Here is a 22,338-nt window from a genome sequence, read left to right as displayed (position 1 = left end):
GGCTTATGAGGTTTACTGTTTTCTCGCTAATTTTGCAAAATGGTTCAGCTTGTCACAGTTGCTACATACCTTCCTCTTGTGGTGTTTATGTGCAATGGTGGATATTCTCCACCACAGAAGTAACAAGCTTTGGTTTGTTAGCTATGGTTTGTCTTCTTTCCCCTTTTAATGAAACACACTTCTTGTTTTATATGTTCATTCTGGCTTGGACCTGGCTGTGCCATGGTGCTAAGTTACACTTGGGTTTCTACATGTGCTGTTGCAATTATTTCTCCTTTTGAAAGGTTCAGAGTTGAACCTGTTTGTAAGAGCGTTTCTTTGATCTTTGCTGAGGTTGTGCTGCATACCAGTCTGTCTATTATCATTTCCTCTTTCAAGGAAGTTGTTGAATACTCACATTCTCAAGCCAACAACTTAAAGTCTGGGATATACCAGTCAATAGTTTCACCTTTGCGTTGGTCTCTTTTAGGAAAAATATATCTTGAGAATACTGTGTTTGATAGGGGGTTGAAATATTCATTGAATTTTCATATGTATGTATCCAAATTGTCTGTTTCCTCATCAAATATTGTAAATGCACTAAATATATCTCTCCCTTTCTCCCTTAGCCATATTAACAAGAATGCACATTGTATTTTCCACTGAGAGGGCCTTGGAACATAAGGTTGGTATGTGTTCTGAATCTTGAAAAACTTTCTTTGCTATTCAACTTATCATTGAATCTTTCTACACTACCAATGTATTGGTAAACTGCCTATATCTTTCCAATATTTAAGAAAGGTAGAAAGGACCTTGCTGAAAATAATTGACCTATTAGCATGACATCAGTGGTTGTTAAGGTTCTTGAATGAAAAGGCAATTATACAGTCATGGGCATAATTTGGGGGGGGGAGTCCCCCCAATAATGTGGAGCAAAAATTATTATATATCCCATGCCCCTTGGCTATCCAGATGTGGACCCATCTTGCACCCCCTCCCCCCAATAAAAGTGCTAGAGATTTGCCCTTTTTCAGAAAGCAAATTATCTCTTGCAAAGCTCACAGCATGTCTTTTATTCTGGAAGATACCAATCTCCTTGAATTGTATGACCACATCAGTAAGTTACCTGATAGCTTGGGTGATAACCAGTTGCAACAAATCTTACCAATAACTTTATTTCATTTGATAAACACTAAATTAAAGATTTATGAATTTATGAGTAGAAAATAGAGATTTATGAATAGAATTTATGATTCTTTTAAACCAATAGGATAAAAGTAAATTTGTCAGTTAGATCCTTGTGAGCATCCCAACACTGATTCCCACATCCCAGCCTTTGTATGAAAATGTCAACAGGCTTAGCACTAATTGTGTCTTCAGAGAGTTAATTCCAACCATTGACAATTTTTGAAGAAAAGAATTGAGTGCAGACTCTGGTTAAGGTAGACTGCTTAATAAGTTTGGGCTAATGACCTCTGGTTCTTGAATTAGGACCAGCAATAGGAAATATATAAAAATCTGTTATGAATCTTGCTATTAGTTTCTTATTATGAATCTTAATATAAAATATTAGTTTCCTATATGTACAAATTAAATGGAAAATATAAGAACATCAACATTTTTCTTAAGGAAAATAAATTTAGCCAAAAATCCAATTGACTATAACTAGTATGTGCTTCTGCTTGGCATATTTTTTAATTTACTGGACTCGATCCAGATTGAAACAGAATGACTGAAACTTCTAGTTTTAAAATCTTAATTTTTTAATATATTTTTAGTATTAAAGTTTATTTGTCTGTCTTATTATTATTTATTTTTAAATTATGCTAAAATTTATATAAAAAAAATCAGTTAAAATCTCAAACCAAAATACCAATCAATTTGAATTTGATTATTTGTTCTTTTTACTAGTGCAAAATTTTACTCAAGAGCCAATTAGGCTTTTAAAAAGCAAAGTTGTTGGCTCCCTCTTCTGATCTATGCTGCAGTAAAAGCGTGATTAGAGTATAACCCTTTCTAGAACCCTTCCACAAAGCTGTATGAAAGTATTGAAAGTTGTTTTTTCTTTGATCAAACTTTCAGCTTTTCTTTTTCCTGGTATGGAAAACACTTTGTGGACTCTAAGGGTAAAAATGCCCATTGCAGGAGGGACAGGGGACCACTTTGGTCAATCTTAGCAGATAAAAATCGCTGCATGATTCTGGTTCACATAAGATGAATCATGCCAACCTTTCATCATCCAATCATCTAGATTAAAATTATTGAATGATTCTGTGTCAAATAAGGTGACTTGTGCCTGCCTCCTGCTGAGATTGTGGTGCTGGGAAGGATGAGGGGTGCTTGAGGAGGTTGAATAAGCCTTATCGTGGGCTTTAAGCCATTAATCTTTTCTTTTCTAGATATGGAAAATACCTCAAAGAAAGTCATCAATAAACAGCCTGTCCCAGTTACTTTTGACTTCTTATCACATCCAATGCCATCTATATCTTCTAACATGCTAGGCCTCGTAGCGCCATCTAATTCCACGTTTGTTACTAAAGAAGCTACAACAAGAATAGATCAAGAGGCTGGGCAAAACAAAAATAATTGCGACGAAAAATTAGAAAATAATCAAGACATCAAAGATGTATCCAACGTTGGTGAGCTTGAGGAAAAAATTCATGGTACCCATGATGAATATGAAAAACTATTGAAAGAATTCAGTTTAATGAAAAAGGAGAATGAAGCACAGAAAGAGCAGCTGAAACTTCAATCACAAGTTAGTAGCTTATTAATGCTTTTTTTCTCAAAAAGTTGCTTACTGTTGCTTACTTGAGTCTCAACACTCTGCTTATTGATGCTTTTGTCATAAAAAGCTGCTTACCGTTGCTTACTTGAGTCTCAACACTCTACTCATTGATGCTTATTTGAGTCTCAAAAGGTTTTTTAATAGGGTCCTTCCTTTATTTATCTTTAAAAAGTTTCCTTGAAACAGGAAACTAAAATCCAACACTCAATTACATATCATTATAACTGAAATTAATATAGTTTTAAGATAAAGTATAAGTACCAGGACTCCCTCACAACCCCCCTTTTTCCTCAAAGTTGTCTGATCAAAATTTTGAGATAGCAATTTTGTTCAGCATAATTTAAAAATCCGATAACTATGCCTTTCGGGATAACGTGACCCCCATAGCCCCTAGGGAAAGGTCTGTAAGTCATTATATTTAGCCATTGTTTTTGTATGGTATTGTTATTGGGAAGTATTCGGACTTTTTTTTTGTTTGGAGGGAGGTACATTTTATGCTGAAGAAAATTTTCCACAGGGAGAATTTTCCTTGGGGAGGGATACATCCAGGAGAACTTTTCAGGGGAAATTTCACACTGGGGGATTGTGCCTGAATTCTTGTACGAAATTTTTTGATATATCTTACTTTCACTTTGCTGATTCAATTTTATACTTAAACATGTATTTTTCCATGCACTTTATACCACGGTGTGGGGTTTTTGCGGGAAAACTTTTCCACTGTGGAAAGTACTCTTGGCACGATTTCAAAAACAAAAGTCTTTTCCAAATGCAAGTGCAAGTTCAAAAGAAAGATTTTCACTTGGAATCGTCTATAAGAAATTTTTTGGGGTAATTTTCAGCTAGAATTGAATTGTCCAGGGAAATTTTCCTGGCGAGGGGGGAGTGTATTTTACGTGAGAAGAACTTTCCATTGTGTATGGAACTTCCTATGGAGGGGGATTCGAATATCCAAGCATTATTTAAAAAGATTAGAAATTAAATAAAAAACAGTTTTTTCAACGGTAAGTAAAGAGCAACATCGAAACTAAAAAAGAAAAGAAATTATTATGTGTATGAGGGGGTTGCCTCCTCCTCAATGCCTTGATCTTTATGCTAAAGTTTGAATTTTTATCCCAAATTCCTTAAGAACGAGTCCTGAAACATAAGGGTAGTTTAATTAGAATAATTAGCGTTTTGTAAAATTCTTGAAAAACCTTAACGTTAAGAGCAAGTTATTCAGGAGGGGGCAACCCCCTCATATATGAGATAATTTCTGTTTGTTTGAAGTTTCGACGTTGCTCCTTACTTTCGGTTGAAAAAAAAAAAAATATTACGGAAAGGATGAAAAGTATATTTAGTGTGTGTAAAGTTTCTTTATCATTCTTATTGGCAGAGCCAATTTGTTTACCCTTCGGGAATGTTGAAAAAACTTTCCTTACATTTTGGAAATAGTATTCTATATCCTCCAACAGATTATTTTTCCCTAGTCATCCCCCTCCACCTAGATATCGCTTCTCTCGTTCAGCTTCAATAGAAAGGTTCATTTTTACTCCGATAAAAGATTCTGAAGAAAGATTTAGAAGATATTGTTTTACTTGATTGATATTACGCTCATAGTGTTAGGTTTGTTTACTAATTTTGGTTTTTGCATTATTTATGATTTAGGAAACCTTTTAAGGAGTTTAAGCTGGAAGAATTTTATATAGTGATCAGGAATTTTTATGCTGGTTATTTTGTGGTATATTTGATTTTAAAAGTAATTTTTAAGGTTGGTTTGGTCTTCTTGTTCTTCTGTTTTACGTTTTTTTTTTCATAAGTTGACTTAAGAAGCCAATCGGGTTCCACTAGACCTCGTGATGAAATAAATATGTTCCACCAAATATCTTCACCAAAGAAATAGATATCCGAATGAGTACTATATCTATGGAAGAGGTTCAAACCCAGTAACTCTCTGGATACGGCCTTGATCCCATATAACAGGTAATAGTTACCTGGGTACTGTATTGATGTGTAAGAGAAGCAGCAATCCTTTAACTTGTACGGGTCCTCAGAAAAAGGGTCTTAAGGACGGCGAAACCTATGGAATATTGGAAGGTTGAAACGGGGAATATTGGAAAGTTAAAGTGAAATGACAGTGGATATTATTACAGTGAATAAAGGACAGAAAATTATTTTATGGTGTACATAAACCTTTTGGAGTGTCCTGCTATTCTCGTTTTGGGTGATCTATTGGTCTTTCGTAAAAAAAAAAAAAAACAAGGAAAACACTTGGTTCTTTACTAAGTAACCCCCGATTGAGGGCACTCTGGAAAAGGCTACTGCTATAATGTATCCGATTAGAATGTATCAGCGTATCCTTAAACTAGCTTGTTTATGGGACCGTCTATTTTCTAAGTCAATTTTGAGGTCGGATTAATTTTAATTAAGAGAAATTTAATAAGACACTTTGTTTCATGAAAAACTAATACATGGAAGAGATTTAAAACTTTACTAAGTACCCCCAACTGAGGGCATTTTTGTGTTATTAAGCAAATTATCAACTATATACATTAGTGTCTGTCCTAAATATAAATAGTACGATTCAATTTCATTAGCATCGTTGCGTAAGTTAATTTCAGAAAGAAAATCTGAGAAAAGGCTAGTATTATTTCAAAAAGCCCTTATGCATTTAATTAAATAAAAAGATATACACAGTACTTAAAATGAAAGTGAAGAGGGACGTTGAAACTTGATCAAATAGAAATTAGACTAAATTAATATTATCACTGGCAAACCTTTTTCCCAGAGTAAGAGTCCGAATGCGCACAGTTAGCTAAGGTAAATAATAACATTTGGGCTATATATTTACACATTAGGCGGGAACGGTTGTTTTTTAACCCTTTTCTCCAAGAATAAGAGAAAAATATCTCATTTTAAGGGTCCAGAAAGGGCTTTTAATTGAATTTTCGAGCAAAACCATTACTATATTCAAAAAAGCATAAAAAAGTATTGAATGGTATGTTCACCGAATTCGTAGCTCAGCAATGTAAATATCTCCCAATTTACTAAATTATTATCCAGAAACAAATTCGAAATTCGTGAGAATTTTTAAAACGATTCTTAGACGTTCTTAGACATCCCAGACGATACCTTCTATTGTCTATTCATAGTCTTGCCGACATGCCCGTATCCTGGGGGAGGGGGTTACCAGGTTTCAGTCCCGCTTCCCAGTTTCTGTCCGACTCGTAAAAAAGTAATAAAATGCGTATAAACAAATTTTCGATGCTTTTTGTAAAGTTTTTTTCTCTTAACCCGCCCCCAAATAAAAACCCTGGATACACACTGGCTTGCCGGTACTCTATATGACATAGAAATTATCGGTACTTATTAGCATTATGTTGGTTGATCGATACTGTTGTTAAGTATCGATACCTTTTACGCTCAAATTTTACTGTTTTCAAAAAAATGCTTTAAGATGACGAAGAGGTCTAACGGCAACCCCCTCAGGGCAAGAGGCAGGTGCATGTTACGTAACAGGGATTGTTTTCTTCGAGATGCAGGTTTTAATTACGTAATAGGGAGGGCTTTTTCTTTGAGTTGAAAAAAAAAATACAGACGAGACCCAGGGCTTGTTAAAAAATTACGAGGGCAGGGCTTCTTTACTTCAGGACTTTACTTCTTTTCTTTGGTTGTTATGTAATAGGCTTTGGGTGATACATAGTGGTACATACATAGAGAGTATTTTTCTTTAATTGTTTAAAAACGCGCGAGGGCCAGGAAAAAACCCTCAGGGCCTGCTAGTTGGGGAACTTCAAGACGCCGGGGGCCCCTAGCGACCAATTCCACCTGGGACCCCTACCGAGCGATTCCAACGGAGACCCTAGCAACCAATTCCAACGGAGGCCCTAGCAGTAAATTCCAACTGGGACACCTAGCAACCAATTCATCCGGGGCCCTAGTATCCAATTAAAACGGGTGGGACCTAGCAACCAATTCCAGCGGGGCCCCTAGCGAGCGATTCCAACGGAGGGCTCTAGCCGGCACTTCCACTGGGGCCCAACCATCTATTTCTATCGGTTCCCTAGCAACCTTTTCCACCGGGGGGGGGGCAAACCAATTCAACTGGGGTTCTAGTGAGCAATTCCAGGAGAGCCCTAGCAACTAATTCCAACGGGGCTCTTGCGAGCAATTCCACTGATCTCCAACAACCTTTTCCACCGGTCCCCAATAACTTTTTCCACCGCGGCCCCTAACCTAACCTAGCAATCTTTTCTACGACGGGGCCCCTAGTAATCAATTCAACCGGGGCCCGTAGCAATCAATTCCAACAGAGGGCCCTAAAAGTCAATTCCAACTGTGGGTCCTAGCAATCAATTCCAACGTTGCCCTAGCAGTCAATTCCAACGGGAGCCCTAGCAACCAATTCTGACGGGGGCCGTAGCAGCCAATTCCAACGGGGGCTGCAGCAACCAATTCTAACGGGGGCCGTAGCAACCAATTCCAGGGGCGCCCTCATATCTAATTCCATTGGGGCCCTAGCATCCAATTTCACCGGGCCCCTAACCTAGTCACCAGGACCTTGGCATCCAATTTCACTAGGGACCCCCGTTCGAACAACTCCAACGGAGGACCCTGGCGAGTAATTCCATCAGGGGCCCCTAGAATTCAATTTCACCGGGGCCCTAGCAAGCAGGTCCAACGAGGGGGGGGCTTGCTACTAATTCCAACGGAACCTATGGTAGTCAATTCCATCGGGGTACTAACATGCAATTCCACCGGGGCCCTAACAGTCAATTCCGCGGGGGGCGTAAGTATCCAGTTCTACCGGGACCCTTGTTTCCATCTTCGGCGAACCCAATAGCAACCAATTCCAACAGGATCCTAGCATCCAATTCCACCGGGGCCCTAGCAACCTTTTCCACAGGGGGCCCTAGCAGCCGAATCTGCCGGGGCCCTAGCGGGCAACTCCACCAGGCCCCTAGCAATCAATTCTAAAGGGGCCCTGGTGTCCAATTCCATTGGGGCTCCTATTAACCAGTTTCACCGACAAGACGTTTTTCAAGACATTTCAAGGTCTTATTTAATTGGGGAATGTTTATTTATGTTAAGGCTGACACAATCTCGCGTAACAAGGTAGACTTCAGGTCCCGTGGGGGTCCCTCCTTCTAACTGATGAGGACACACACGTGGAGTGATACGTAATGGCAATGTACTCGGGGGTGTTACGTAATGGCAATGTACTCGGGGGTGTTACGCAATGACGATACACACGTGGGTGTTGCATAATACTTTAAGAGATTTTTTCTTCAGGATTTCATTTTGCTTCCACTTTTTTCTTTTTTCTCAGGGAACATTTATAATTTAAAAATTTTAGTTCAGTAAAGGATTCGAGAAAGATTTCCGTTCAATAGAATGAAACGCTAGACAATTGGACTATGAAATTCTTTCTAATATTATTATTCAGATAATACTTTATACGTTACAACCTTTTCCAGCGCAAGGAGAATCCTCTGTTCCGCTTACTAGAATGATTTAACGGAACTTGTGTTTTTCTATGATTGCAATAATTGAAATGCAGGGGAGAAAATCGACTACTAGAATTTTGGTTACATTTGAAGTGGACCTTTTTATTAAGTAATGCTTTAGAGGGTATTATAAGATAATATTTGGGGTTGTTCTTAGCGCATTTTTTGGTGGTAGAGTCTTTTACTCTATTGGAACTTGAATGTGCTATCAGAGATTAAATAAAAGTGAGAGTATCATTATGGCTAGAAAATAGTACTCCTTCATACACGATCAAGTCTTTCTTTTCCCCTTCATTACATATAATCTTACACTTAAATTAGAGGCAATCTCGAACGAGCATACCTATGTACATAGGCTACAAGATGCTTAAATTGCATTAGTGAAACATATTGAAGATTCGTCCTGGAATAAGAGATTTAAAGAATGAAGGGTTTGTTTTGTACATACAACTTTTATTTAGAAAAGAAGCGTTATAAAATCATGGAATCGCAGAAAAGACAGTTAAAGCTCAAAAATGGAAAAATAAACGTGAAAAAACCTTATATGGGATGAAATATAAGCAAAATGAACCATGAATTACAGAAAGGTAGGGGGCATAGCAACCAATTCCAGGGAGAGAGGAGTGGATGGTTGTAGTGGCCGCCCTTTAAGTCCCGGTGCAGCCATAGGGGGTATACTATTGGAGCTAGTAATCTCTCAAGACGTTATTACACACGCTTGAGTACTACCGGACACTATATTGCCCCTGTAAAGTATAGTAATAGTAATAGGAAATGTTTTCTTCGGGATTTCTTTGAATATTATGGAATAGGAGTTGTTAGAGTTCGGGGGTCGATATTCAAGATGCAAACTTACGCGTTACATCATAAGGAATGTTTTCTTTAAGACGTATTCCAAGACGTTTCAGGACATTTGTAAGATATTTGTTTTCAAGATATGTTTAAGACATTTTTCTTAAAGATGTTTTTCAAGACCTTTCAAGACTTTTCGAGACGTTTTGAAGTCATTTTTCAAGACGTTTCAAGACATTTCAAAACGTTCTGTTGAAGAAGCTTTTCTTCAAGACATTTTTCTTCAAGATTTATGTGGTCGTCACGTAATAGGAGATTTTTTACTTTTGTTAAGCATAACGCATTCTCATATGACTTGTTAGCGGTCAGGGCCTGCCAGTCAAGCGGAGAATCCCCGGTTGTTTCCGAAGATTGCGCAGACGTGGGTGTTAGGTACGAGCAACGTTATGTTAGGTAATAGGAGATTGTTTACCTATGTTAAGGATGACGCATTCTCACATGACATATTCGAGGCCAGGGTCCACCGGTCAAGTGGGGAATCCCCGGTTGTAAGTGAGGATAGCGCGTACGTGGGTGTTACGTACATACATCTTTGTTTTCGTAATAGGAGGTTGTTTACCTATTTTAAGGATGGTAGATTCTCACATGACATGTTAGAGATCAGGCTCCACCGGTCAAATGGGGAATCTTCAGTTGTAACTAAGAATAGCGCACACGTGGGGTGTTACGCAATGACGGACGTGATTGTTGCGTAATAGTTTAAGAGTTATTTTCCTTCAGTATTTTTCTTTCCTTTTTCTTTCTCAGGGAACCTTTATATTCCAGAGGTTTTTGTCCGTTTTAGAATTCAAAAGAGATCCTTCCAATGAAATTGTGCGCTAGACAACAGGACCAAGAAGCAATTGATGATATTTTGATTCATGGAATACCTTCTACGTGATAACCTATTCCAAGCACGGAGTATTCCCTGCCCACTTTCTAGAACGATTAAATGGATCGCATGTTTCCAACCCTTTTCACATGAGAGCGCGCAAGCATCCCAGTGCTATTGGTTATTGGTCTCATAGATGCAACTGCATGTTACATCCCATGAATTTAAATCTCAATACTAGTAAAATCACATTTTGAAAAATGAAACGCGCGAACGAAGAAAAAGAGACATTTTTCATTCGGTTATTTCTGAGAGGTTTTAATGAAAATGCCACATTTCTTTATGGCAAGACTATGCATATTCGAGCCACCATGACAATATGTGACTGGCCCACCCTAGCAAGCAATTCCAGGGGGTATGGTTATTATTAGAGGTCAATTTAAGCCATATTAAGAGATATTTGCGAGATATCTTTATGAAAATTCCTCGTTTCTGTTGCTCTATTAGATGCACCTGCCTGTTGCATTCTATTAATTTAAATGTTGATACTAGCGAAATAACATTTTGAAAAATGAAACACCTAAACGAAGCAAAAACATATACATTTTTGCATTCGGTTATCTCTGAAAAGTTCTAATTAAAATTTCACAGTTCTTTTAGCCAAGACTACGCGCATGCATATTCACGGCACCGTGACAATATATGGCTGGTACACCCTAGCAAGCAATTCCTGAGGGGGAGGGTCGTTTTTAGAGGTAAATTTAAGCCATATTAAGAGATAATTCTGAGAGGTCTCAATGAAAATGCCTCGTTTCCATTTCCCTATTGGATGCACCTGCCTTTTACATTTCATTAATTTAAATCTTATACTAGCAAAGTCTCATTTTAAAAAATGAAACACGCAAACGAAGAAAAAAGAGCCACTTTTTGCATTTGGTTATTTCTGAGAGGTTCTAATGAAAATGCCACGTTTGTTTGAGCCAAGACTGTATGTTCACGCCACCGTGACAATATGTGGATAGCCCACCCTAGCAAGCAATTCCAGTGGGAAAGCGTTGAAATTAGAGGTAAATTTAAGCCATAAAGATATGTGGATAAGCCATAATAGATATTTCTAGGAGGTCTTAATGAAAATGCTAGCATTCTATTATTTCTGAGACGTTTTAATGAAAATCCTACTTTTTTTTACCAAGACTACTTGTATTCACGCTAGAAATGCGTGGCTAGCCCAATCTACAAAGCAGTTCCAGAGGAGGAGGGTTGTTATTAGAGGCAAATTGAAGCCTTATTAAGAGATATTTCTTGGAGGTCTTAATGAAAATGCCCAGTTTCTTTGACTGGGTGTTAGATTTCAGTCCTCCTCTGCCGAAAAATTCTTTTAGTAGCTCCCACCTTAACTTTAAGCTGTTGAACGTTTTAGTCAAAGGTAATTCACTTCATTGTGGCAAACTATGGATGACACACAGCTCCCTCTGTCACCCATCATCATTCCAAAGACATTTTTCAGATATTTTCATGATCAAATATGATTTAGATCTATTGATTTGTGTTTTAGCAATTCAACCCCGACGTGACGTCTCCCACGGCAATTCACTTCGTTTTGGCAAACTATGGATTGCTCACGACACCCTCTGGCACCCCCCATCCTTTCTAAGACATTTTTAGGTCTTTTATTGTTAAAATATTCTTAAAATCCCTTGGGTCGTGTTTTCGCAAGCCATCCTCAATGTGATACACGATGTCAATTCACACCACCGTGCCACACTGTGACTGGCGCTCTGACACTTCTCGTTATTTTTAAGGCATTTTCCAGGGATTATCTTGTTATAAATCATATTCTAAATCCACTGGTTCATGTTTTCGCAAGCAATCCTAAACGTGATACACCATGTCAACTCCCCCACCGTTCCACACTATCACTGGCTCTGTGGCACCCTCTGGCAACCCCTCATCATTCCTAAGATATTTTCCGGATATTATCATGTTAAAAAATCATGCTTTAAATCCATGGATTCATGTTTTCGCAAGCCAACCATCCGTGATACACAGTTTTAATTCACGCCACCATGGCACGCTATGGCTGGCATACAGTCCATGGACCTGATAATCTCAATGAAATGTATGGCGAGGTTGTTAAAAGTTGGGTATGATCCCAAAATGGAATATGTTACATCTCAAGAGAAAACATAATAAAGTAGTTTATGAGATAAAATACTTGAGATTACGTAACATCCAAAGAAATCCTGAAGAAAACATTCCCTTTTGCGTAATATCCAAAGAAATCTCGTAGTAAACAAACCCTATTACGTCACATAAAGGTGTATTATCCCGTTGCAGGTGCACTATAGTATCCTGTAAGACCCGGGTGTGTGTAAAAACGTCTTGAGGGATTGCTAGCTCCAATAGTATACCCCTATAGCAGCGCCCGAACCTAAAGAGTGGTTACTACTATTATTTGTCACTTTTGGGCTTCATAAATGCTTGTGGTTAAGCGCTAGAGTTTTTGTATTTCTTCGTTTTTTTACGTGTTTTTTTATTGGTTCTGTGTAATACTTTCTATTAAGCGTAAGAGTTTTGTTTTTCTTTGTGACCTATTTATAATTGCTTCCTGTGAAGTGTACAAATTCTCTGTTTATATGTCTTCAGTTTTTTTTTACTTTATTTTGCTTTTTATGTTTTCTTTCGATTAAGCAAAAACGTTTTTTATTCTTCCTATGCTTTTTTTACCTATTTAGTTATTACTATATGGGCTCTTTATATCAGGTTCTGGTTAAGCACAGTAATTTTTGTATTTGTTCTTTCCTCAATATGTTATTTCTATGTCGGTTCTTTACAACTGCTTCTGATTAAGCCTAAGAGTTTATTAATTTCTTCTGGTGTCCCAATCCACCAAATACTAGGCCCTTTTTTGGTTACCCATTTGGCTAAGATCTTCCTGTTTGAAACAGAATAGTATTTTTACAAAAATCTGAGGACATTGATCTTACACCTCAGGTTGTATTTTTTTCAGAGAATCAAATTTCATTCTGTGGTCCAAAGACTCTTCAGTGGTCCTCATCAAATTTCGTCAGTGGTCCAAGGACTTTAATACAGATTGTCATCTGTCATCAAAGTCTTCTTTGTATCCTATTAGACTTAGATATTTAATTGCAACACTTCTAACTGGGGTCACTGAGCTTTAAAATGTTAGCTCTTTGATTGAGCAAATAAAATTAAGCAAATTAATTAAGACATAATAAGTAATATATACATTATATCATAAGATATAATATATATTATTGTATATATTAATATCATACACAAAATAATAATGTATAGCAAGTAAGATGTTAGCTGCATAAAACCTGTTATTAAAACTATCGGTATTTACGTGTTATCCCGGCCAGACTCAAGAAGTTTGGTCTGTTTAAAACCGGTTTTTCTGTGTGAACTTTCAGACAATCAGCATAGCCTGATTGAAATAAACCACTATGCAACTATATTTTCATGAAATATTTAATATATAGAGTTGGTTAGGTGTTTAATATGCGTCCTGGGCGGCCTGCTATCCATAATTCTCAGTTGTAGTTTCCACAATTTTGTCACTAAAGCATTATATTTTCGTCATCTTTTAGTATATTTCATTATCATTAACCCAACTTTACTTCTTTAGGCTAGTCGGGATAACACGTAAGTACTAAACTATTCAAGTATCACGCCCGATGAAAAACGAATATCGTCTATGTAAGCGAAAATTCAGTCTACTCCAATTTTGGATCAGAGTTGAAAAATTGGTTTTTCCAACCAGATGGGTTGTCTATAGGGTAAATAAAAATTCAAAAACAGTGAAAATGAAGTCTTTGAATTGATTAATAAAAGATTTGAACAACTAGATTAAAAAAAGAAAGGTGGGTTAAAAATCATCAAAAATTAAGCTAAAACACACGGCAGCAAACATCTTATGAAGATTTAGCTTATTATGGCACTTGGTATCTACCAAGTTACATATAGCGATCGCAAAGTCTGTCGGTCGGTCTGTCTGACCGTCTGTCTGTCCCGGTTTTGCTAGTTTAAGCACTTCCAGGTAAACTAGGACGATGAAATTTGGCAGGCGTATCAGGAACCAGACCAGATTAAATTAAAAATTGTCATTTCCCCGATTCGACCATCTGGGGGGAGTGGGGGGACGGTTAAATCAGATAAAATTAGAAAATATGAGGTATTTTTAACTTACGAACGGGTGATTGAATCTTAATGAAATTTGATATTTAGAAAGATATCGTGTCTCAGAGCTCTTATTTTAAATCCCGACCGGATCCGGTGACATTGGGGGAGTTGGGGGAACCTAAAATCTTGGAAATGCTTAGAGTAGAGGGATCGGGGTGAAACTTGGTGGGAAAAATAAGCACAAGTCCTAGATACGTGATTGACATAAACGGAACAGATCCGCTCTCTTTGGGGAGTTGGGGGGGGGTTGATTCTGAAAAATTGGAAGAAATGAGGTATTTTTAACTTACGAAGGAGTGATCAGATCTTAATGAAATTTCATATTTAGAAGGATATCGTAACTTAGATCTCTTATTTATATACTGACCGGAGCTAGTGAGGGGGGGGAGTTGGAGGGGGACTGGAAATCTTGGAAAACGCTTAAAACGGAGAGAACAGGATGAAACTTGGAGGGAAGAATAAGCACAAGTCCAAGATACGTGACTGACATAACCGGACAGGATCAGCTCTCTTTGATGGAGTTGGAGGGGGGAGTAATTTGGAAAATTTAGAAAAAAATGAGGTATTTGCAACTTACGAACGGGTTATCAGATCTTAATGAAATTTGACATTTAGAAGAATCTTGTGCTTTAGAGCTCTCATTTTAAATCCCAACCAGATTCAGTGACATTGTGGGGAGCTGGAGGGGAAACCGGGATTCTTGGAAAAACGTGAAAATCGAGGTTCTTTATCTTACGAATGGGTGATCGGATCTTAATGAAACTTGATATGTAGAAGGATCTTATGTATCAGATGCTCCATTTTCAATTGGAATCGGATCTGGGGACATAGGGGGTCGGAGGGGGAAATAGAAATCTTGGATAACGCTTAGTGTGAAGAGGTCGTGCTGTTTTTTGATGGGGAGAATAAGCAAAAGTTATAGATACGTGATTGACGTAATTGGGACGAATTCGTTCTCTTTGGGGGAGCTGGGGGGTGTTAATTTGGAAAAATTAGAAAAATTGAGGTATTTTTAACTTAAGAACGGGTGGCCGGATCTTAATGAAATTTGATCTTTAGAAGGAACTCATGCCTCAGAGCTCTTATTTCAAACCTCGACCAGTTCTGTTGATATTGGGGGGAGTTGGAGTGGGAAACCGGAAATCTTGGAAAACGCTTAAAGTGAAGAGATCGGGATGAAACTTGGTGGGTAGAATAAGTAAATGTCGTAAATAGGTGATTGACGTAACCGGATTGGATCCGGCCTCTTTGGGGGAGTTAGGTATGGGGTTCAGTGCTTCTGCGAGTTTAGTGCTTCTGGACGTGCTAGGACGATGAAAATTGGTAGGCGTGTCAGGGAGTTGCAAAAATTGACTTGATAAAGTCGTTTTCCTCTATTCGACCATCTGGGGGGCTAAGGGAGAGGAAAAATTAGAAAAAATGAGGTATTTTTAACTTACGGGTGGGTGATCAGATCCTAATGAATTTTGATATTTAGAAGGACCTCGTGACTCAGAGCTCTTATTTTAAATCCCGACTTGCATTAAGCCTCTGATTTTCCATTTAAATCAATCTATTGATTCTTAGAATTTTGCTAGAACTCTTACCATATAGGCTCTTGGCTCTTCTGGCCTCGTCACAAGTGCCATATGAGCTCTTAGCTCTTGTTAGAATGTGTAGCTGTCTTTGGGCAGATTGTTAATATTTGAATATTTGCGGACGAAAACCATTATTAAATTTTAATAATTTGGTTTGCTTTTTGACAGTTCAAAATTTACACTGTCGGAAATTTTGTTATACCTCTAAAAACGTTATAAATTTGTCACAACCAGATGGAAATATCAGGAAATCGTGGTTTGTAGGTGCGAATAGACCTTTAGGTCTGTGACAAAGAATTTTTTTTTTTTTTCACTGATATAATATGTTCAAAAGACATTGCTTTTCGATATTTCTTTTTTGAACGATTTCGCTACCAATAAGGTAGAATCGAAATTGGATGGGAAGAATAAAAACCTGTCTAAGATACGTGACTGACATATTAATCGATTTATTAACCGATATTAATCGAAATCCAATCGATATTAATCGATATTAATATCGATAATAATTAATATCGATAATAATTAATCGATCTTAATATCGATTATTAATCGATATTAATCGAAATCCAAACAGCGACGTCGCAAGGTTGTTTTCGCGTGAAGAAACTGACTTCGGCCACAGCTTCCGGTGAAACAGGAGAGTTTTCGTATTTCTTCTGGCGTCTCAATCTACTAAATACTGTCCAAACAAATGTATTTGTAGCTTTTATCTTAGGTAAACACCGACTTAAAGAAATTGTTGGTCGCTTCTGTCGGCGAAGATATTGAAGCAAGGGTGCATTTTCTCACGGAAGACAAGGTCAAATTAGCAAATGACATCCGAAAATATGTTGACCAGCTTACTATCGACTTTGAAACTAAAGAAAGTTTATCTGTTCAGGCTGACCTCTGGAGAAGCAAATATTTAGCAGCTAAGTATGGTTTTCGTTACTATGGTAAATAATCTAAATGCTATGCTTAAGGGGGGAATTGATAAGTATACTACAGCTTTTTGTTTGATTTTCTGCTAATAGGGTAAGATAGGCGGTTGGAAAGTTCAAAATTATAATTTGGAGACTTTAAGCAAAAGACATGGCCACCTTAAGTGATGAGTGAGTATATACTATTAATATGGGGTATTACAACGGTTTATTGTTGTGCAAAAACAAAACAGTTCATAAAACACGTCATTTTGAATCTTTAAAAGGTTGACAACTTCATTGTTATATTATTTATGGAAAAAAAAATAAATAAATTTCAAGACAGATTGTAATGGCACTGTGTACTGATGGGATTTTTTTGGGGTAGGGGGCAAAATGTGTTTTTCAAAATCTAGGGGAGGGAGGAATTTCGCTTTTTGTAGTTTTTCAGTGAAAATACCAAAAAAGGTATTTGTCAATTTAAATACCAAAAAAGGCATTTCTTGAAATTTAGGGGGGCAAATGCTCCTCCTACTCCTACCCTCCTCCCCTTCTCAAACTTTTGGTTAGATACAGATCATGTGATTAGCGATTGACCGGCGAACCTATCTTCTCTACGCCTTGCTTGAAGAAAAACTCAATTTTAGTTACTGATATCTCCGATCATTTTCCCATATATTCTCGGTTCAGTTTTAATTGGGGAAGGAATAACCGGACTCAAGTGTTTGATTCCTATTCTATTAGGTTTGGTGAGAATGAGTTATCTCTTCTTGGTTCTAAATTAGCGAAAAATTCGTGGAGCTTATTTGATAATGACAAGGATTTTTCTTGTTTATTTGAGTCGTAAAAGAGGCTATTCTTAGCATTTGTAAAGTACCACCTTCTAATCGCAGGTCTAAAAGGATTATTCCTCTAAACCCATGGATGACATCCGGACTTCTCAAAAGCTGGAGAAGGAAAAATAATCTCTGGAGGTATTATAAATGCGCTACACTTTCAACGAGTGCTATTCGTCTTTGTCAATTCAAGATTTACCGGAATATATATAATTCCTTGTGCAGGAAAGCCAAATCTCTCTATTATCTAAATAATTTTGCTGCGTGTAATAAGGATATTCGTAAAACTTGGAAGGTAATAAATTCTGTGCTTAAACCTGGTTCTCAATATAGCTCTTTACCTATGAGTCTGGTCATTGGTGATGAGACTGTAGAGGGTGAGCTTAATGTCCAAGAAGTATTTACTTCATTTTTCGCTAGTATTGGTAATAATATCGCTTCCACAGCTACTTTATCTCGGTCTAAGTCGGACTTTAGATCTTACCTCGGGCCGTCTTGTGTTAAGTCTATGTTTCTAGAGCCAGTAACAGAAATTGAAATTACTAAAATTGTTAATGGCTTGAAAGACTCATCTTCATCTGGGCCAGATTCTATTCCTACTAAGGTAGTTAAATCTATTCTTCCTTCAATAGTTGTGCCTCTTACAAAACTTGTTAATCTTTCATTTAAATATGGGGTTTTTCCAGATCCTCTCAAGCGTGCTCGGATTATTGTTCTGTATAAAGGTGGACCAAGAAATGATCCAGCAAATTATCGACCAATTTCAATTTTATCAGTATTTAGTAAAATCTTCGAAAAGGCTATGCTTTCTCGTCTGCTTAAATTTCTAAAATCTAAAGAGTTTCTTCATGATTTTCAATTTGGTTTCCGAATGAAGCACTCCACGGAGCATGCCTGTATGACCCTTTTGAATTTTATACATTCTGAATTGGATTCGGGATTAATTCCGGCTGCTATATTCCTGGATATTCGCAAGGCATTCGATTCCTTAACCCATGAAATTCTTCTATCGAAGATGTCTCATTTTGGCATTAGGGGTAATGTATTTTCTTGGTTTCAATCTTATTTGAATGATAGGTTAATTTCTGTCAATCTACAATTTAATTTCTGTCAATCACAAGTGAATTTTGGCGTCCCTCAGGGATCAGTTTTAGGGCCAGTGCTATTTTTGATTTATATAAATGATCTTTTTTACGCAGTAAAAAAGCAGAAACCTATTCATTGCTGTAGACTCTGTCATCCTAAACCTTCCTTGCCCATAGTGCCAGCTATAGTTCGCCATCTTCTGATGTCCTTGTTTGTTTTGCTGATGATAGCACACTCGGCACTTCGGGGAACTGTGAATCCGAACTTCGATTAAACTTGGAATAATTGTTTGAGAGAGTAATTTCATGGCTTGATGCTAATTTTCTTACCCTAAATTATTCAAAATCCAATTTTTTGATATTTTCGCATGTTTCTCAGATTTATCCCAAGTTATCAGAAATTCATCAGCCAAATGGGATAATTCACAGATCTAAAGATCGATATGTTCGTTTTTTGGGCATTCTTGTTGATGAAAACTTGTCTTTCAAGCGTCACATTGATTTGATTAAAATGAAGATATGCAGGAGTCTCGGTATTTTAAGGAAACTCAAACATATTTTCCCTGGATCAATTTTGGAAACCCTTTTTCACTCCTTGATCCGATCTTACGTTTCCTACTGTCCATTAGTATGGATGTCAACCTTTCCTTCACTGTTAAAACCACTTTCTAAGGTTTATAATAAAGCTAGAAATCTCATTAAGGAAACTAACCGTTCAAGAGTTATCCCATTACTTGATCTCGAGTCACTGTATATTCTTTCGTGTGCATGTTTTACTTTTTCTCAGCTTCATGGTGACCTCCCCCGTCCCCTAAGTGTTCAGCCATCTTTCACCTCTGATCAGAATAATTATAATCTTCGCAATACCGAAAATCATATTCAAGTTCCTTTTACTCCTTGTGTAAGGTCAGACTTTAATCCTTTCATTGCGAGTTATATTGTATGGAATAAGTTGCCCGAATCAGCTCGAAGGTGCCACTCATTCGGTTTGTTCAAAAAAATTATTAAAAATTCATTGGCTTCTTAGAAATTATTTTATCTCTTTTTATATGTGTATATGCGTGTATGTATGCATATATATTTCCTTATTATTTCATTGGAGTCTATTTTATCTACAGATCTACATAATTAATTTAGTCTATTCAATCTATTAGTCTATTTAGTTTTGTTTTCTATAGTTTTTCATTTTATTTACATTTTCCTCTCTTCTCCTTTTTGCTCTTCTCTCTGTGAGTAAGTGATTATTTTTTTTTATTCTCTGAGTAAGTGGCTCGTTCATTTTCCCCTTTTTTACAGGCCAAAGAGCCTTTTTGGAAATAGTAAAATGTAATATTGTATGTGTGTTTCGTGATGAATAAATCTTATCTTATCTTATGGGTACATAGAGTCATCGCAATAAAATTATTTGGAGGTGCGGGGGGCAAATGAATTTTTAAATTTATGGAGGAGGAAGCTTTGTTTTTTTTTAGTTTTTCAGCAAAAATACCAACAAAAGGTATTCGTTAATTAAAATACCAAAAAAATTTATTTTTTCGAAATCTAGAGGGGTAAATGCTCCCAATTGGGAGGGGATTGGGGCAGGGAGAGGAGCGTTTGTCCCCTAGGCTAATGCTACCTCCCTATGTATAAGAAAATAAAACTGGAAAAATAGACCCCCTAGTAATTGTATTCAAATAGCTGCCAGATATGACTCGCGCATCACTTTCTTCAACAGATACAATTCCGCCAAGGTAAAAAAAAAATCCTTCATGGTGGTAAATTTTTTAGTTTTTTTTTAATTCTTAATTTTTAGTTAATTTTATTTAGAATTGAATATATTCGCATCTGTTAATCCACAATAATATCAAATGTTGCGGAAGCAGGGGCGTCGTTGGGGGGGGGAAGCTGCCCCCCCCTCCCGCAACAATGCGTGCAATTAAATCATTATACATCCCATGCCCCTTGCTTATCCAGATATGGACTCCTCTTGCCTCTCCAATAAAAATGCTGGAGATTCGCCCCCGCTCAGAGGGGACTATTGAGAACAAGAACTGATAAAAGTAGTAGTTCCATTCTCTTATAAGGATATAATACATCATGGTTTGAGAATCTTTCCACACAAATTAAGGGTACCCATCTGTGCCTAATATATATTAGTGTCTTAAAGGGGTGGCAAAAAACCTAGACAGTAAATGCTCCTCCTCCTGTCCTTACCCCCACCCCCAAATGGTACCACTGGATGGGTAAGCAATAATACGTTGTTAGACCAAGGTCATCTTCAGGGGCGATGGGTTAGCGACTCGTGTACTTAAAACACTAAATTTTATTGGTGAAGATAGTCACTAGAACGATTATTTTGCAATCTAGATTGTCAATTCTTAATCCGGATTTTCATTGAAAAGCCCACTAGGGACGATTTGCCAAAGTCCTTAATTAAGTGAATCCCACCCGTCGCTGGTCCAAAAAATGCTTTTCTCCCTGAAAACTTGAAAAAAAAATCCCTAAAATTTTATTTCTTTATATTTTGACCATGAATGGAAATTGTGCTTTGCGAGGGATTTTCCGATCTCCGCCATCTGTTGTACATCTTAAAACACCACTTGTTATGTCACGTGTGTCACTCTCCGTGCCACGTATAAATACACCTCCGCCATGCATGATTTTTCAGAGTGGATAATTTCTTGGTTCCGGGTCTTTTATTTTGATATTTGTTTTAGATATTTATTTTGATATTTGTTTTATTGTATATTTGTTTTCATAATAAAATATCCAACTTTCTGTAAAACTTTCCTAGTGCAACAGGCTTCCATCATTGCCCAGTGGCGTCAATTCACGGAAAATAGGGGGAGGAGGGCAAAATATATTTTTCAAGATATAAGAATGTATTTTTTTTTTCTTAAAAAACATTTTAAATGAAAATACCCGAAAAAAGTATTCTGAAGTCTTAATAAAATCTCTGCCTCACCCTCCCTAATTGACCCGACTGTCTTCGCCTACACTAATCTGCTAAAGTAATGTTTTAATTCATTACTAATAAATAAAACGAAAAGGTAATTTTAACTTTGTGAACACTATAGAAAAGTTCCTTAAATTATAATAATTTTTCATTTACAGTTTTCATTTACTTTTGGAACGCATGTGGATTCTATGTAACTAAAAATATGCTTTCACTCTCAATATTACTGAGACGAGAAATGCTAACTATGCCAAGAAATGCCAATGCTGTTACTATTTCTTATATACAAACTAGATGTGCAAATGGAAATGTCATTTTTAGCGATTCCAGAGAAAGGGGGGTCACGCCACTTAAAGCCTTGAAATACATTTTTAAGCTAAAAAAAAAAAAAAAAAAAAAAAAAAAAAAAAAAAAAAAAAAAAAAAAAAAAAAAAAAAAACTGTGGAAGGTCCTTCAGATTAATATGCAGGAGGATTTACCTTCTAGATTCCTTTTTTGGGATAAGTGTGCAATTTTGACAGTGAGGGAGAGATAAATACAAACTGAAAAAGTTTATCTCTTTTTTCGAGCGTTTTGACAGAAAAACTTTGAGAGAAAAACTTGTTTTTTTCCTTTTTTCTTTTCTAGAATTTTTTTTTCTAGAAACAGTTCTATCCTTTTTTCTAGTGTTTTAGTTGATGAGCTTAGACAATGGAAAAATGCTCTTGCTCAAAGATGCGATCAGCTACAAAACTGTATCAAGCTTTTGGTTGATGAACATGATAAAACGAGACAGATGGCTTTGGGCACAAATAAGTAAGTGAGAATCTTAATTCCTTATGTATAAAAAAAAGATAATTGCCCTTCTTTTTACCTGCTTCCATTCTCATGCCCCATCTCTTTTG

The 22,338-nt window shown here is 36.9% G+C and overlaps 1 protein-coding gene across 1 annotated transcript in view; it reads left to right on the top strand.

Moving 5' to 3' along the window:
* The window catches only part of LOC136037329 (golgin-45-like), an 85,400-nt gene that overhangs the window by 4,987 nt on the left and 58,075 nt on the right, over nucleotides 1–22,338 (top strand). Inside the window, exons 2-4 of the mRNA XM_065720000.1 lie at nucleotides 2,379–2,737; nucleotides 16,415–16,614; nucleotides 22,121–22,249. Coding sequence (XP_065576072.1) covers nucleotides 2,381–2,737; nucleotides 16,415–16,614; nucleotides 22,121–22,249 — 686 coding nt within the window. The 5' untranslated portion in view covers nucleotides 2,379–2,380. The remainder of the gene's footprint in view (nucleotides 1–2,378; nucleotides 2,738–16,414; nucleotides 16,615–22,120; nucleotides 22,250–22,338) is intronic.

Source organism: Artemia franciscana, chromosome 16 (genome assembly GCF_032884065.1).
Source record: "Artemia franciscana chromosome 16, ASM3288406v1, whole genome shotgun sequence".
Taxonomy (NCBI): Eukaryota; Metazoa; Arthropoda; class Branchiopoda; order Anostraca; family Artemiidae; genus Artemia; species Artemia franciscana.
The sequence above is the reverse complement of the archived record's forward strand: the minus strand, read 5'-3'. Positions and strand labels throughout refer to the sequence as shown.